The sequence below is a fragment of the Condylura cristata genome, unplaced genomic scaffold (genome assembly GCF_000260355.1).
Source record: "Condylura cristata isolate star-nosed mole 26May11 unplaced genomic scaffold, ConCri1.0 scaffold00033, whole genome shotgun sequence".
NCBI classification, from domain to species: domain Eukaryota; kingdom Metazoa; phylum Chordata; class Mammalia; order Eulipotyphla; family Talpidae; genus Condylura; species Condylura cristata.
This window is the reverse complement of record NW_004567134.1, coordinates 5,916,911-5,933,361: the sequence shown is the minus strand read 5'-3', so window position 1 is coordinate 5,933,361 and position 16,451 is coordinate 5,916,911. Positions and strand designations below refer to the sequence as shown.

Here is a 16,451-nt window from a genome sequence, read left to right as displayed (position 1 = left end):
GACCAAAAGAGATGCTCCAGAAATAAATCTGCCCTTTTAGTGAAAAACAGCAGCTATGAAAACTGTCAGGAATCAGTTTAAATCATTCTTGCTGTAACAGTGACAACAGAGTCTAATTGGAATCCTTTGGCTGAAACAAGTGGTCTTAATAAGGTGAATATTAGTGAAAACAAATGTACACCCAAGACAGGCTCAGATAGAGCCTTTTCTACTGCAGGGAAGAAGCCAAACAAAAGGAATCAGATGAGGCAATTCGAAGTCTGATTCTCCTTTCCACACCCACATGGTCAAGTTTCAGGTGCTTTTATTAGATCTCATTTGGTCGTAATTAGGTTCTACATGGAGAAAAGAGATGCAGTAGAGCCTACTTTACTATAAACAACTCCTTCAAAGATAGCTGGTGAAGTGGATATTCTGATTGATTAGGTGAATAACCCATGGTGTGGTACATACTCAGGATGGAAAGCCACATGGAATGCTTTTCCCAATACACGCAAATACTTTCAGTTGTTGTATGGCTCACTAAAGTGGTTTTATTCCTGAGGGGATGGAAGAAGAGTGTTTTAATGCAGAAACAGTAATCTGATTCAGTCTTTACCAATTCAATCTTTGCTCACCTTCACTCCCAGCACTGATGGGGAAATTAAGAGAGGCATCTGTTGACTATGTAACAGTAACCCTGCTGGTCAGACAAATCTACAACAAACTGTAACTTCTTTCAGACTTACTGTTTTGCCCACCATTTCATGACCCGTTCCTGTCTACAAAAAGTTATTAATACGATGGCTTCCATGTCTCTGGTGCAGAAAGGTAGTTGTATACTGTAACTCATATGTGAAGAAGGTGGTCTCTATACCACTTGAGCCATCTTTTAGCTTTGCGATCTGATTTCTCCAACAAAGAGGAGTTGTGGCATGATATGGAGACAAAGACAGTTATTTAAAATTTAATGGTGCCTTGAATACGGCATCTGGAAGATTCCTAACACACCTTCTCCCATGGGACACAGAGTCTACAGTTACATGTGCAAAAGCAAAATTTCCTCATGACAAGCAGACCTCAAAGGTGGCTGGGTGAGCTTCCACCAATGAGACAAAAACAAAACAAAACAAAACAAAAAAACTCACAAGCAGGAACTTCGGACGCAATCTCTTCAGCATCCCTCCCCCACCAGACCTAGTACCCCCCCCCCACCAGCCAGGACCTCAAAACCTGCGTGTCCTGAAGGCCCAAGGTTCAAACCCTACAGTGCCCTCCCAGCTTTTTTAAAAAAATGATTATTTATGCTTACAAGAACTGAGGTACAGGCCAGAGGTTCAGGGGTGGGGAGAGGCTTTACCAGAGACAGAGTGGGGAGCATCTACGAAGTACACTGCTGAGGGAAGCAGCTTGTGGGACAGGAGAGGTCTACTGAGCCTTATGGGTCACCCCCGGACCACACAGTGGCTGCGGATAGCTTCATAGTGCTGTGCTTTAACTTGTTGCACCACCAAAAAGCCCTCCCTGCTTTTGAGACACACATAAGTGGGGAACCCCCAGGCCCCGACTCCTCAGAGAAAGGGGTTAGAACACGCAGCACGTGACTCACTGTCACCCAGGCGCAGGTTGGAGGCAGGTGCTTGTGCTCAGGCTGGCGTGCCAGGCTCACCTGCTTATATGAAGGTGCTGCCCAAGGCATCTAATTTAACAAATTTCTGCACCTGAAATCGAATACCTACCTCTGCTGTGTGGGGTTCAGTGCCTCTGAAACTCACAAAGTTGCATCTACCAAGAAACTTTGGAAGTTCTAAATACTTCACTCTGTGTGTTTGTGTGTGTGTGTGTGTGTGTGTTTGTTTTGATCCCTTTTAAAGATGACTTCAATTTCCAAATGAGTATAAATATTCTGTTGGCTAAATAGTGTCTTAGCAGCAAAAATATGTAGCACCTTTCAAGGAACTAAACTATTTCTCTGATGATGAGGGCAGTGAATTATTGCAATAGAAGAGGGGAGTCCAGTGGTACCTGAAGTCTGCCATCCTCTCTGATAAGGCATTGGTGATATGAATTGCCAGAGCTAACTGTGTTTACTTCTGTGAACAAAACAACCACTCTTCAAAGTTTACATCTTTGAGAGGGGCAATTTGTCATATGTAATTACCTGTTTTCTCAGTAGAGAAATACAGCCCCTCCCCAATGACTGTTCCCGTTTGTCTGAATCATTTTGATGAGGTGCAACAATGCTTTTTCCAGAGGCATTTGGCTCCTGCAATGCATTTATATTTGTTTCAAATGAAACCAGAGATACTTACTCTATCACTTCCTTGGCATGGATGTAATTCATGGGAAGGGATGTGTAATCATACAGTCAGACCACCCCTAGGGATTTTCAGAATCTGGCTATTGACCAATCTGAATAGTTGATCTTTATTCATGAAAAAAGTTCCCCAAGGTAAAGGCTTTACAGCTTGATAGCAGTCTGAACTATAACAGATGTTGATTTGGTGTCGATAAGTACATGCCGTGGAGGGTAACAATTCACAGAGAATCCACTGTACGTTCTATGGTTAGGCTTCATCCTTTATTAGGTAGTGAGTAAAAGACAACTGATGCTTACAACTCCAATTTAAGAGACCTTTTAAACAAAAATGGTTCCATAGCGAAGTGAGGCAGAAGGGATTTGGGTATTTCTGAGTTTTCTCATATGGCTGATGGAGAAAATATGGCTGATTTGTTTGTTCCCAGCAAATCATTAAAGTTAGTAATGTCTTGTGATCCAGGATCTGTGCAACCACAGGACTTAACTTCGATTGGACTGGCTCATTCATTTTGGTGAACATGGGAAGAACAGCAAAAGCACATTGCAGTGAGCTTGCATCAATTAACATTAAGTTCTCCAACAGGAAGAGGTTTGCTCAGGTGTAAAGGGTGGCGGAAGGGATTCAGGCTGACTTACAGTGAAAGATCAAAATATTTGTCAAATCAGAAAAATGAAACTAAAGGTCAAAAATGGTCATAAGCTGGTCACATGGAATACAGACAGAGCTCTGGACAATAAAATTTATGAGCGACTCTGGACCTGGTGGAACTATCGGGCATCTAAGGAAACACAAAGACCAGAGGTGAGCTACGGACAAATACAAAACTGTCAGAGGTTCCAAGACAAATTTCAGTTGCTGATAAAATGTTTCATCAGCGATGTGCAATTTAGACTTTTTTTTTTACCCAAGACGTAACGTTTTCCTTTTTCTCATTCCTCGCTTTCTTCCCTCATGTCCTCCTTTCCTTCCATTCTTTGTTTTGGTTCTTTATTTAACAAAAGATATAGGAAATCAACTGCTTTAAAGCTATGTTCATATGACAAATGTCTGTAGCTAGATGGATGATCAAAAATCCAAAGACCATGTTCCATGTAGAGCACCAAGCACGCTATGGGTGTTTTTTAAATATAAAATGATAAATGCTAAATACCTATCTCTCCAATGGTTTCATCTTGAATCTGTCTACCTCTCATAAGGTTACTATAGTTTAGGTAAGAGCAGTTTGAGGAAGGCTATGCCCAGCCCTTCCCTGTATTTTTAAATAGTCTTTACAAAACCTCTTCAAAAATATTTTTTTCTCTAAACCTAAATCACATAGGATTGATTTGTACATGTTTTATCATTGCTCTAAGTTTGAGCGTCATTGTTCTTATGAATGCAACAGACTAGCTGTGTTGAACCCCATCATAGGGATAGGTATACGTTAACCTATGGGAAAAAGCAAATAGCCTTTATCACAAATTAAAGGCACAGCTATTTTTATGCCATTTGTTACCAACTTAATGATAACATGTAACACAGGATGGTTATATAATTATTTTATATAGATTTTCTTTTTATAAGTTATTCTCTTAATCTTTCTAACATATATACAATATACATATATTTATATATACCCCTGATAAATCTTATTTTAAAGGTAAATCGTCAACTCCTTTCAGTCTTACGGTGCATATCAAAGGCTGTCAGCATTTCGCAAGTCCACTAGAGAAGTGATGGTCTTGTGCATCTTACCAATATTTTCTTTTTTTTTTAACCACTATATCCTTGATCTGCAGTTAACTCTGACTCATCTTATTTGTTTTGCTAATATTTCAATACATATCATGGTTTATATCATGTCAGTAGGAAATCTAAAAAAAAAACAAACAAGATAAACCCCACAATAGCTAATGTCTACCATCATATTCAAAGCAGAACCCTACTGGTATGATATAAAGGGGAAATTACAGAGAGACAATATTCTGATTTTATTGGATATGCACTAACATGAAAAACCCTTCCTTTGTTTATCTGTCTAGGTTATGATCATCCCTTATCCACAAGCAAAACAGTCATGCTGATTTCTTTCTGAACACCCATGATGTGTGGGTTAACTTGTTTTCAGGTGGAGGTTTATGATAATAGTTCCCTATTTCCAGCATTACTATCACAGGGTGGAGAAAGAGTAGTTTATAAGAAACCATATTTATTAATCTCCTCCACCTCTGTGTTTAGCCCTGTTCTATTGCTCTGACCTCAGAGTCATCTCCAAGCTGACTAGGAGGGGGAAGAACTTGGACGAGGGAGATCTCCCTAGCTCCATCTGGTTTTAATTTTTTGACTGCTTACTGGCATGAAATAGTTGTTCATTCTACCTTTTGCAATTCTTTTAAACCTAGTGGCATAGATTGAGACACAGCACTATTGTTTTACAAGACATCTACTGTATCTACTTCTGTTGGGCTAAATACCCAGGATTTGCAGTCTGTAGCGGGAAGACCAGCACGCTCACTACTATTCACAGTGTTGCTTTTGTTTTTTTTTGTTTTTTCTTTTTTTCATATTACTTTAATCTACAGAGTAAATTATTATATATACATTGGAACCAGTTAATGCCCTTAGACAATGTATAGTTGTTTTATAAAGCAGAAAAGACAATGCAGGGGGGAATTAGGTGCCCAAAAGGACAGTCACAAAGATTTCAGCAGTTCTAGATACCACTACAATTCAATGCTGGAGATCACTTCTAAAACAATCAGTGTTCAAGAGGAATGCTTTAATTTGGACAAAATACCACCCCTTTCCCTCCCGCCCCCAAACTTCCCTCTTTTTTTTTTTTTTTAATATAATCTTTTCAATTCGCTATCAAAAGTCCTGGCTCATCAGATATTCTTTAAACTATAAATAAACACTGCATAGTTCTCTTTTGTTGGTTTTGTTGTTTGAAAAATTATTGCAGTACAATGATTCCCATTTGGAATTCAGTAAGGAGCGAACAGCACAGGCGTGTGGGCGGTCCGAATGGGTCCCGGAGCTGGCCGCAGGAGGGCTGGCGGGAGCGCCGAGGTCTGGAACAGCGTCGCCGCGGGAGCTGTTCGGAGACTGAAAGGAGAATTGACTGCCACTGCAGCAGCCGCTGCAGCCGCTGCCAGAGGGTTTGGTAGGATTCGTGGGGCCAATGGCTTTGAAGGTTCTTTTGAAAAGACTAGTTTGACCTGCAAAGGAGGGAAAAAAGAATAGAGGAACAAAAGTTGTGGGGTCTTCACTTAACACTCCAAATGGTGGGAGCTTTTACAATAGGGCAGCAAACAACGACAAAGAATAGCCCACACTTGTGAACTCTCTATAAAATTAATGGCAAGTGTAGAAAATCTTTCCCTTGGAACAACTGGAAGATAAACCCAGTGGCTGATTTGGAATGTACTCAGACAACACTGTTTGATTTTCCTCCCCTTTCCTTTTTTTTCTTTTTATTGAAATAACACTGGTTTCCAACGCTGTGCTTTAGAGGATTTTCTTAATAATTATACTTCCTAAGGAAAATATTCATCTTAGGAAAAAAATAGGGAATATTTTCCCTACCTTGTATATGCACAGTAACTGTCTTAGAATAGTTTTAAAGAGAGATTTATTAATGCTGGACCCAAATGTGTAAACTGAGTAGCATAGTGAGATATGAGCTATTGATCAAGATCATTAAAAATAACAACATTCATTTTCAATAAAGAACTAAGGGCAATTTATCTTTCCAAAAGTTTGATATAGTCTGCAAAATGGTAACAGCATTTTTCTCAGTCTCTTTGCTTACAAAACCAATTCATTCTCTCCTTAGAGCATCATTAGCTCCTTATACCTCAGTAAGGTGGTGGTTATTATAGACTCTTCCCAGTGGTGGTAACAGTAACACAGTGACAGGAAGGAGGTTTTAGAGTGAGCATTAAGACAATTTAATTTCCCTCATTAAGAGCCATTCACTTGATTGTTAAAAGCTGCATCTATGCTGGTCCGAGATAGCACTCAAGGTTATGACTAGAGGTGCAGAACTATCAGCTCTTAGCAGAATTTATAGCCTCTGAGGCAGGGGACATCACTACCCAGAACAGTAAAGTGACTTCATTTGCATAAAATGGGTGGGTCACCTCTCACTGACCTTACAGATAATAGATGATGGCCTTTTCCTCTCATGATATTTTCATATGTCAACACACATAAGAGCACCCACTATTGATAATAAGCCCGCACTGCTTCGAAGAAAACAGATTTCAAAATGAACAAATCCTCATTGATCAGTTGTTCTTGACTTTTCACAGAGCCCTAGGTCTCTGGGACCAACACTCCAGTTAAATCAACTAGAAAAAAAAAATGTTCTGAAATATTAGCCTTAGCTGCTTATAATAATAGCCTAAATTACTAGTCACTGTTTTCCTCTAAATTCCTATGGTTTTTCAGGTTAGAAAATCAGTCCTAGTACTTTTATTGATCTAAAAGGCACCTTGGGGTAATGGGAAGAGAAATATCCCAGGAATATTTCCTCAGGCTTTAAAATTAAATAAAGTAACCTATGCCTCGGAGACAGAACATATCAGTTATAGGAAAGCTTAAAGAGGTACAAGAACTTGCATTTCACGGTCCTGAAATCCTACAAGTACCCGCTAAAGTCATCATGATTAGATTCTAAGTGATTACTTACCTGACTCCACAGTCTGTCTCCTTGTCTGTGCTCTGTCATCACACTCAAGCTTCACTCAAAGACATAAGATACAGGGTTGTGGCTAAATACCCAAACCATTCATTAACTCAGTGTTTCTCTTGGTAGAATAAGGGTTAGACTCTCCAGTCAGTGGTTTGCCATCACTTTGGTACCTTCCATTAATTTCATTTAGTAACTGACAAAAAATTCCTAGCTCAGCAGACTATGGACTATTACAGATTAATACATCTGTGGAAGCAAAAGTGACACTCACCCCCAGAGGATGTGCTGCCTTCTGTAGCTTGTTGTAAGGACTGTATTTAGGTTTTGGGGGCTTCCCAGCAGCTCTGTCTTTGTGCCTTCTACTGCTAATGTGCTAGTAAAAGCAATAAAAAATGACAACTTAAAAAAAATCTTCCAAAAACTCTTCCTCACCAATATTGCTTAAACCTGAAGACAGATATCAATTATTTCATGCAAACTTCAGAAAGACAAAAATAAAGGAACATGCATGTGTGTTCTTAGATCCTAAGCCTCCAAGATATATATTCTTGTTATCCATTTTAATATGCTTTTCATAAATAGAAGGTCTTCTCTCTTCCAGTCTTCTCCTTATCACTGCGTTGATCTCCCTCTTTAGAAAAGAATTTACAAAGGAAGTGAGTATCTGAAGGAATTTTATGTGCAAATAAACAAAGGTGGCCAGGCAGGCATGAATTTATTTCCATACTAATATTTATCCTCACATTTGTACAGTCAAATGTCAACTCCTTACATTCTAAAGATAAATAACTAAGGTGCATAAAATCATTGCAATCTCTCACATATGCATATAAAATACAACACAATAGTAGGGATGGACCTTCAACTGAATATGTATATAACTGATGTCTTTGCAAGGCTATTCAGAGTAAAAGTGAATGCAACAGGATTAGTCATCTCTTTAGCAGGTGGCTGAAGGACTTAGAAATACAGTACAATACCATGTAATAAAGTACATAAAATAGAAGAATAGCACAGTATAAAGTTAGTTGTGGCAACTAAATATCTAAACAAGTAAAAATGGAACACTGCAATTTGATCTTTAAAGAAAATCAGCACTCTTGAGTGGGCAATCTAGTAGTGAAAAGATCTAATACCCCCTTTCCTCCCACTCTTCATATATAAGAATAGTACAAACTCACATCAGACAATTGCTGAAAGATTTTAGAAGCCATTACGTGTTAGTATTCCTGCAGCAACTAAAATAAGTGCAAATAAATAAGGGTAATGAATAGAAGATAAATGGATGTAAGATAGGAGGATGGGTGGATGGATGGATTGATGGATGGATGGGTGGGTGGATGGATGGATGGATAGATGGGATGGATGGATGGATGGATGATGGATGGATGGGTGGATGGATGGGTGGATGGATGGGCGGGTGGATGGATGGATGGGTGGATGGGTGGATGGGAGATGGATGGATGGATAGATGGGATGGATGGATGGATGGATGGATGGAAACAAGGTTGGATGGATGGATGGATGGATAGATGGGATGGATGGATGGATAGATGGGATGGATGGATGGATGGACGGGTGGCTGGATGGATGGATTGGTGGGCAGATGGATGGATGGATGGATGGAAGCAAGGTTGGATGGATGGATGGATGAATAGTGGATGGATAGGTGGGTGGGTGGATGGATGGGTGGGTGGATGGGTGGGTGGATGAATGAGTAAAATAGGAAAGGACCACAGTAAGAACACACACCCTGTAGAGAAGGATGTTTCCTCTCTGCTTGCATGTCTAAGATGTACTGCCTACCTGTTTGAGTTGTGTTTCCGAGTTGACGTGCACATCACAGATTTCACAGTGAAACGTTTTGTTTTGCAGGCCTGTATTTCCCTTATTAACAGGTCCTTTGCCTTTCACTCCTGCCCTAGGAAAGGCTTTGATAGTCCCACTACCATTTCGAGCTTCTAGCATGGTTTTGTGCTTTGTACCTGTCAGGAAAAGTTACCAAAAAAAAAAAAAAAAAGGAAATAAGAGAAAAATCTTAGCTGTATATGCCTCAAGAAGTAAAACAAAGATGAAACACCATGCCTAGTTTGAATGCAGTTCTTCAGGGATTATGGTTTAAGTGCCTGACACAGAAGAGTGTAATAGTGTGCTATCACCACCTTGGATAGCATGATTACATGACTGGCTTTTATTACAATATAAAGCATTATTAAATTACATGCATTTATTATAATGCCCCACATTACAAACAAGTGCCACAAATAGAGAAGCTAAACTCCAGAGTCCTGAGGTGAAATTAAATGGGTGTGACTTCATTTCATTTCCTCTTGATGCTAATAAGACATAAATGATAGCTGATGAGGAAGAGTGATTTAGTTGCTAAAGGTATAGTTGGAGGTGGGGTGTAACAAATGTAATCAGTTTAAACATGGTGTGTTTATAGCAGTGGCACTAATTAAATACCCACCTTCTAAACAGAATACAAACAAGCTTTTTTGGCTATGTATTTTAGGTTCAAAGAGAAAGAGTGATAGTATAAAGATCTTAATCACTGTGAAAAAAAAAAAAAAGCCCTATTAGGAAACCACGCTTAAGCTGAATGCCTATGTAATTTCAAATGCAATAAATGACCATGAGGAGAGTGGACTCAGGATCAGCAGATACACCATAAATAAATGCTTCGTTCTAATACCAATACCAGCTTTGGACCGTCACGCGTAATTACTGTAACTTTACCTGTCAATGTTTGTTTTCTTTAAGAACCATTAAGGTACACGATAACAGTCTTTTCTCCATATTTTGCTCACAAATTTCCTTTTTCTTCAAGTTAATAAGGATTCTTTACCTTTCTCACTTGGTCACAGGCTTTGCTCTGCTGTTTTCTCTCACAACCATTCATGTCCTTTCTGCCACTCTAATTTTGAAAAATCCTTTTCTAGTAGTTTTCTATTGCTAATGTTTTTATTAGGTGGTTATCAGTTCTACAAACATCAAAAAGATGAACTTCTGATTCGTAGGTCCAGGGCCATTGAATACTGATGAGAAATCATGCTGGGTGGGCACTCTGGGTAAGTGCCAGGCACTGTCTTCTTCAATGGACGGAGCACATTCATAAAGCAGGTTTAGCGTCCATATTCCCTTCAAAGTGGTTATAACTTTACCAGTTCAACATAAAAAAAATTATATAGTTTACAACCTTGATTTTCCACTGTGCAGGTCAGAATCTTATGCACAGCTGTGAAAATATTCTTATTGCAACATATTAAGGAAGGAGTAGAAGCCAGTGCCTGTGAGAAAATAAGGAAGAGGCAGGAACTATGGAACTTCTGTGTGTGTGTGTAGGGGGGGAAGTGGTTGTGGGGGTGTTGGGAGCTTCCCTATGTGATCCCACCCATCCCCCTCACAACAGTCACATACATGCTTCTATTTTATATTAACATGACACAAGGGATGAGGGTAAATCACCCTCCTGGAGAGCAAGGATTCACACTCACACATGTACATGTGTGTAGAGCATGTAGATGTTTGTCTGAACTATCCCTATTCCCTATTTGATTTTATCAAAGTATTTCCTTTTCCTGGAGCTTCGTCAGTCAGACTGAGAAGCATTTATGGGAGGATTTTGGTTATGAATGTCTAAGAAGTAGTTAGCAGGAGACTAATACTCATCCTGACTTTTTGGAGGGATTCTTGTAATGGGGGCCAGGGGAGTTGGTGTTTAGTAGTGGAACTTCATGATACAGAAAGATGTTTTCATCTGTTCAACAATATTGAAGTAAATAATCTTGCCTAGGAGGATAATTTACTAGGCATAGGTAGTTGGTCTCATGAATGAGTGTTCGGTGAATTGGAGAGACAAGAGAAAACTCAAAAGATCTGGACTTAGCAACAGGAAGAAATGCTTCACAAAGCAAAATTCTCCCATAATATCTTTGGCAGTCTGAGACCGATCTATGCCATGTCTCTAGAGGCAGAGTAGAAATGGAATATATGTTAACATTTGAAAAATGCTCATTTTTAAAAAGAAAATCAGTGAGGTATTAGCACTAATCTTTCAATGCAGGCTCATCACAGAAGCTAGAAAGTACAGGAAAATTCAATACACCCATCTATGCATTCTTTACACACATATGGCTAAAGATGTTAAGTTTGGTTAAAAAACTTCACACAGTAATTTTGATTTGGGGGTTAATGTTCATCACCACGTAGAGTGGAGCTTTTGTGCAGTTAAAAAAAATCTATGTATTTTAGCAGATTATCAGTCATAATTGAATAGCAATTAGGTAGTTTGATATGATCTTAATACTTGAATAGGCTGTTAAGTTAGGTGCATTTTCTCAAGGACAGCTAGAATCAAGACAAAGGTGTACTCTTAATTTTAAGCATTTACATTTTTGAGAAATATTATGTGCAACCATAATGTAAAAATTGTAATTATTATTAAAATGAGTTATTATTACTCATTTTAGCTATAAACCATTAGGCATATGGGCTAAATTACCTATGACTGAGATGCTATTACTATGCCCATTTGACAGATAACAGGGCTCAAGTTAAAGTACCATGTGCAAGCAGGGCTGTAACCTTCTGGCAGGTAGAGAGTGCATTTCTAGCTAGCTTCCTAGAGTTCCTGAGATTTCAATAGAAACCCATTGGGATTTTGGCATCAGCTGAATTCCAGTTACATACAAGCTCCTCACAGCTCCTTTCATTTTCTATTTTGTGAAAGCAGCTTTTTTTAAGCTCTGGTTTGAATTTGAGTCATTCAAGTTCTTTTTTCCCCTTTAGGAAATACTGCTTCCTACTCAGCAGAGCTCTGGGCACTGGCTGCTGAAAGAGGCTATGAGTTCACCTTTCAACACCCCCAAATCTCTCCCTGAGGTGGGTGCTCCTCTGTGTTGGCACAGCAGGGCCCTCTCAAGTTTGTGCCTATCCTTTCTTGCTTCCTCCTCTGAGGAGAGAATCCAGTTTCCTCCTATCATTTTGAAAAGGCTAACTCTGACATTGGCCTTCATTGAAGCTTCAGGATCCCTGAAATGTGAGGTCCGCCAGCAACCACAGCAAATCATAAAGTTCCAAGAATACTGTGATTTTTTGTTTGTTTGTTTTTTATTATCTTGGTCAAGATATTTATTGATCTTATATCTGCAAACATTAAAGTAATCTGTGGTAGAGACTGGTCTCTCCTGCTCATCCCTATCATCTTTACAACTTTCTCTTTGAGATGATTCTCAGTGCAGGGACTGGTGTGAAGGAAAGATAGGTGAGCCAGAAAACTGGCAGGTGCTTCTTAAAATGAAATTAAATCATTCATTAGATCATTTGCAAGATTTAAAAATGAAAAAAAAATGATATAATTCCATCAAAGAGGTTTATCAAAACAGCAATCGAGGGTGTCATGTACCAATCTTTTATATTCTACTTGTTACAAGCATTTTAAAAACTTTGGATGATGAAAGTGACTTTACACAGAGATGCCAAGGAATTATATATATACTTTTAGAAAGGCACATGATTTTAAATGATACCGTAGGCTTACACTATACAGATGTGATATATTTAATCATTTATCTACTATTATAGACTTTTATTATTTCCTTTTCCCTCTATATAATTAAATTGCAATGAAGAGCCTACTCAAATCATATATATTTGGTTGTTTCCTTAGGAAATTTTCATAAGTGGTATGATAAAGACAAAGCATATGACTATTTTTAAGTCTCTTATTCAAGCAGCCAAAATTACTTCCTACACATTACAAAGGACGACTCAGAGTTTCATTGTATAGAGAACTGCATCTTAGTATAGTATGAAACATTTACTTCTCTATAAAATAAATTTCAACAACCTAAATCTTGATTTTTCCAGAATGCCCATGAAAATTACATTAAACGGTGTTAGACTAATCCTTAACAAACTATGCAACTGCCAGTAATCATTTAGTTACCTTCTCATTTGACAAGTTCAGACGATTCAGCTTAGATAAAGGGCAGGAAAATGGTCAGTCTCCATATAAACAGCAAAGTGCAAGTATTCTTTTTTTTGATGTGTTTATTAGTGACTGTCAGTTTAATGGCATTATATGCCACCTTGTGTGTCCTAATGAAGAAAAATTCTCTTGAATCTATATATTGGAACTGTGTAACTGGCATCAAAAGTCTCCATATATTCTGTTTGACCCTTTCACATGAATGCTGAGCTCCTCTATAATATGTATTTTCCACGTCAGTCATATCTGTATTTTCTTAAAGATGAACACTTTAGTTTACTCTGTCTGACAAATATTAAACACCACTTACCCAGTGGCACCCATGGGTATCAGGTGACCCAATAAGTAAACATGGTGTTATTTCTCTGAGCTGCCTGGTTGACAGTCACTTGCTGATTGACTAATAATGGATCTAAAGTCCAATTTGCACAGGTGAAAGTAGAGACGAGAGAAATCAAAAGTCTACAGAAGGAAGGAATTCTGCTTTAGGATCATAAAGGGTCTCAGAGAGAGAGGACCGAGAAGCATTAGGTCAAGATAGGATGGGCGACAAGCCACACACAGTGCTAGTGGAGATGGCTGTGGGGGGACCCAGCAGGTACCCTGTAGGCTCAGAGGGCCAGGCTGGCAGAGCACTTGGCTGGGTTTTATGGGGAGATAAACATATTGACTCAAGCAACTCTTGGAGTCCTAGGCTACAAGGAGAAAGAACAACTTTGAAACTCCTCTTTTCTCCATGGTAAGTAACTACAGGGAACTGAAACTTTCCAGTACTGTGTGAGACAGGCATTTAACAATCCTTAGGTGCACCCATCTCATCTTAAAACAAGCCCCTTGAATGCATGGGAAAGCACAACCTCCTGTTCTTATCTGTGATTTGCAAGAACTTAGCAAAAGATCTTCACAAGATAAATGCTAAGCAAGGAAAAAGTGAGTGCATTTGTCATTGTTTCATCAAATGACATAGATGATGCTGTCTTAGTTATTTAGAAAAGCAGGATTTTTTTTTTGACTTTCGGTGTTAATTTGTTTTATTTTTTAAATAAAAACAACACAAGCTCTTGACAGAAAATTCTGAGCATAGATGTTATAAAAGAAAACATAAAAGCCTGCCTCCTTCCCAGCTTCAAACTGTATGCTCTCAGTAGTGACACATTTTCATGTGCAAAGTTCTGGAAATGTTCTAAACATCATTGACTTTCTGCAAAAATTGAATAGGAAAAATAATATGAGTTGAACATTTCACATGAAGCTACTTTTAAGAAACAGAGACATAAGAGGTCATGAACAAAAGGAATTTGACACAGCTCTGAAGTCACTCATGCTGGGGGCTCATCAGTGAGATGACACCAAATGAGAAGTTGCTAAAGGCTTCATGCTTACCAGGTCAGCTAATTGTCATTAGGTAATCTACCCCACCTCACCTGAATTACAATCTTCTAAACACATGACTTATGAGTTATAACTTGAGTTCTTGAATGAAACCTTTGTGGTGATGGAATTTCCTATCTGCATGGTAAAGATGGTAGCTGTTAGTCACTGGGGCTCTCCAGTACTTGAAACAAGGTCACTGCAAGTGAGAAACCGAATATGTAAATAAATTTAATTAGCCATCTGGGGTGAGTGGAGACTCTATGAGGTAGTGCAATTGTACTTCTCATGTGTGCCCTGCAGGGCAGGGGGAAAACAGAGGAGGCAGGAAGCAGAATTTTATTGATAATTCTTAATTTTCTTAAGAATTATAATGTTTATTTTTCTACACTCTTTGATTCCTCCCCTTGGGTGTAGTCCCCATAAATCTCCATCACCACCACTTCACCTATGGGCCATTCCCACAGTCTCTTGTGCTCTTCCCTTCTGTTTCGACCCCTCCTCTCCCGCTCCCCTGCTGTGGGCCACAGATCTATAATTTGCCTGCTAGTTCTGTCTTTATTTTTCCTCTGACCCTTTGTTCTTTCCACTAGATTGTTCCTATAAGTAAGACCATCCCATATTTTTCTTATCCCTTCTGATTTATTTCACTAAATATAATCCCTTCTGAAATTGAATTGATTTTTATCATTTGTAGAAAACTTAAAGATGGCATGATCATGAGTTACGAAAAGAGTGTTTCTGTCTTTACTCTCCATCAAAGTGAAGACTTATCATTACCTGAGATGCTACTGAGTAGGAACAGCTCATTTATTTGGGTCATGAGAATAAGAAGTTCATGAACACTGGTCCCAGTTGATGGCTTAAAAGGTTTTCATATAAAACATGAAATGAGAGTTCTCCATGCAAAGTCAGTCTTGACTTACTCTAAACACAGAGGCAAGTCAGACGTGGGTCTCTAGAGGGAATGCTGGGACCTTGCTCTTTATTGTATTCTCAGAGTAGGTGACCAAAAGAGTAATGATCCATGGGATAGTTGAGCTATTAGATATTATAAAGATCAATGAACAAATATTCATAAAGAGATTTGTGAACTGAGGCTCTGGAAGGAGTAGGACAGAGTGTGCCTCCAGTAGCTACACAGTTTAGGAATCTTTGTGTCTCAATATCCTTGACCACAGACAAGGAACTGATCTGCTCTAGTGAAGTATTATATTCACTGCATTCACTCTCTTAAGGGTTACTTTTCTACTCCCATGTGTTCATTAACTTCTAATTTCTCTTTGTCAATGTTGTTTTTTGTTTAAGGAAAAAAATTAGAAATCTCCAAACATTTCAAAATAGTAAAGTTCATCCTTTGCTACCTTTTCTGTCCATTAAAAGTGGGTAAGCAGTACCATAATGTCTGTGTAGAGGTAGAAAATTTGGAATTAACTTAGTGAAAATGATCAAGTATTACTTCAAATAGTTAACAGAGAAATCTGCCTAAATCAGAATGAGTATTTCACTATAAAACACTTCAAAATTCTTTTCCAAATATATAGAGAAAACCATCAAAATGATCTAAGTAAGATATTTTGGGGGGATTTCTTTGAATAAAAAACAAAACAAAACATCTTTCATAAAATTTTTATCTCTAACATAAAAGGGAACTTCCCAATATCTTCAAAATACTGTGTCGTTTTATGGTACTTTGAACATTCTTAGGTTGTTTCACGAATCCTACTGGTGAGCTCAGGAGAGCTATCCCCCCTCCCAAATTCTAAAAAAAGCAAAGCAGAAATACTTCTGTTTCAGTCCTCTATTCCAATGTTATGGAATATAAATCAATTAACTGCAACTTTGAATGGTTACACATTAGTGAAAATTGAAAGAGAAAGCAAATGAAATATCCTAAATGATGCCTTAAATAATGCTAGCATCTGTGGCTTCACCGATAACCATGCCATAGTAATTGATTATTAAAGGGTGCCAGATGGCCTCTAAACTTCATTAAAGAGCTATACATATGCACACACAAACACACACACACAGAAAAAGAGAAATAATGACAGCATATGAGAGAGAGAAAGAGAAAGAGAGAGCTTCTGAGAAAGAGAGAGAGAAAGAGAGA

At 38.4% G+C, this 16,451-nt stretch overlaps 1 protein-coding gene across 2 annotated transcripts in view; it reads right to left on the bottom strand.

Moving 5' to 3' along the window:
- Window positions 1-2,430: 2,430 nt before the first annotated feature.
- The window catches only part of ZNF385D (zinc finger protein 385D), a 672,940-nt gene continuing 658,919 nt past the window's right edge, over window positions 2,431-16,451 (bottom strand). Inside the window, exons 7-9 of one of the 2 annotated variants that reach the window (XM_012732206.1) lie at window positions 8,782-8,960; window positions 7,247-7,348; window positions 2,431-5,497 (exon numbers count right to left, since the gene is read on the bottom strand). In XM_012732206.1, coding sequence (XP_012587660.1) covers window positions 5,264-5,497; window positions 7,247-7,348; window positions 8,782-8,960 — 515 coding nt within the window. In that variant the 3' untranslated portion in view covers window positions 2,431-5,263. The remainder of the gene's footprint in view (window positions 5,498-7,246; window positions 7,349-8,781; window positions 8,961-16,451) is intronic. The other variant, XM_004692286.2, reaches the window with a different exon arrangement.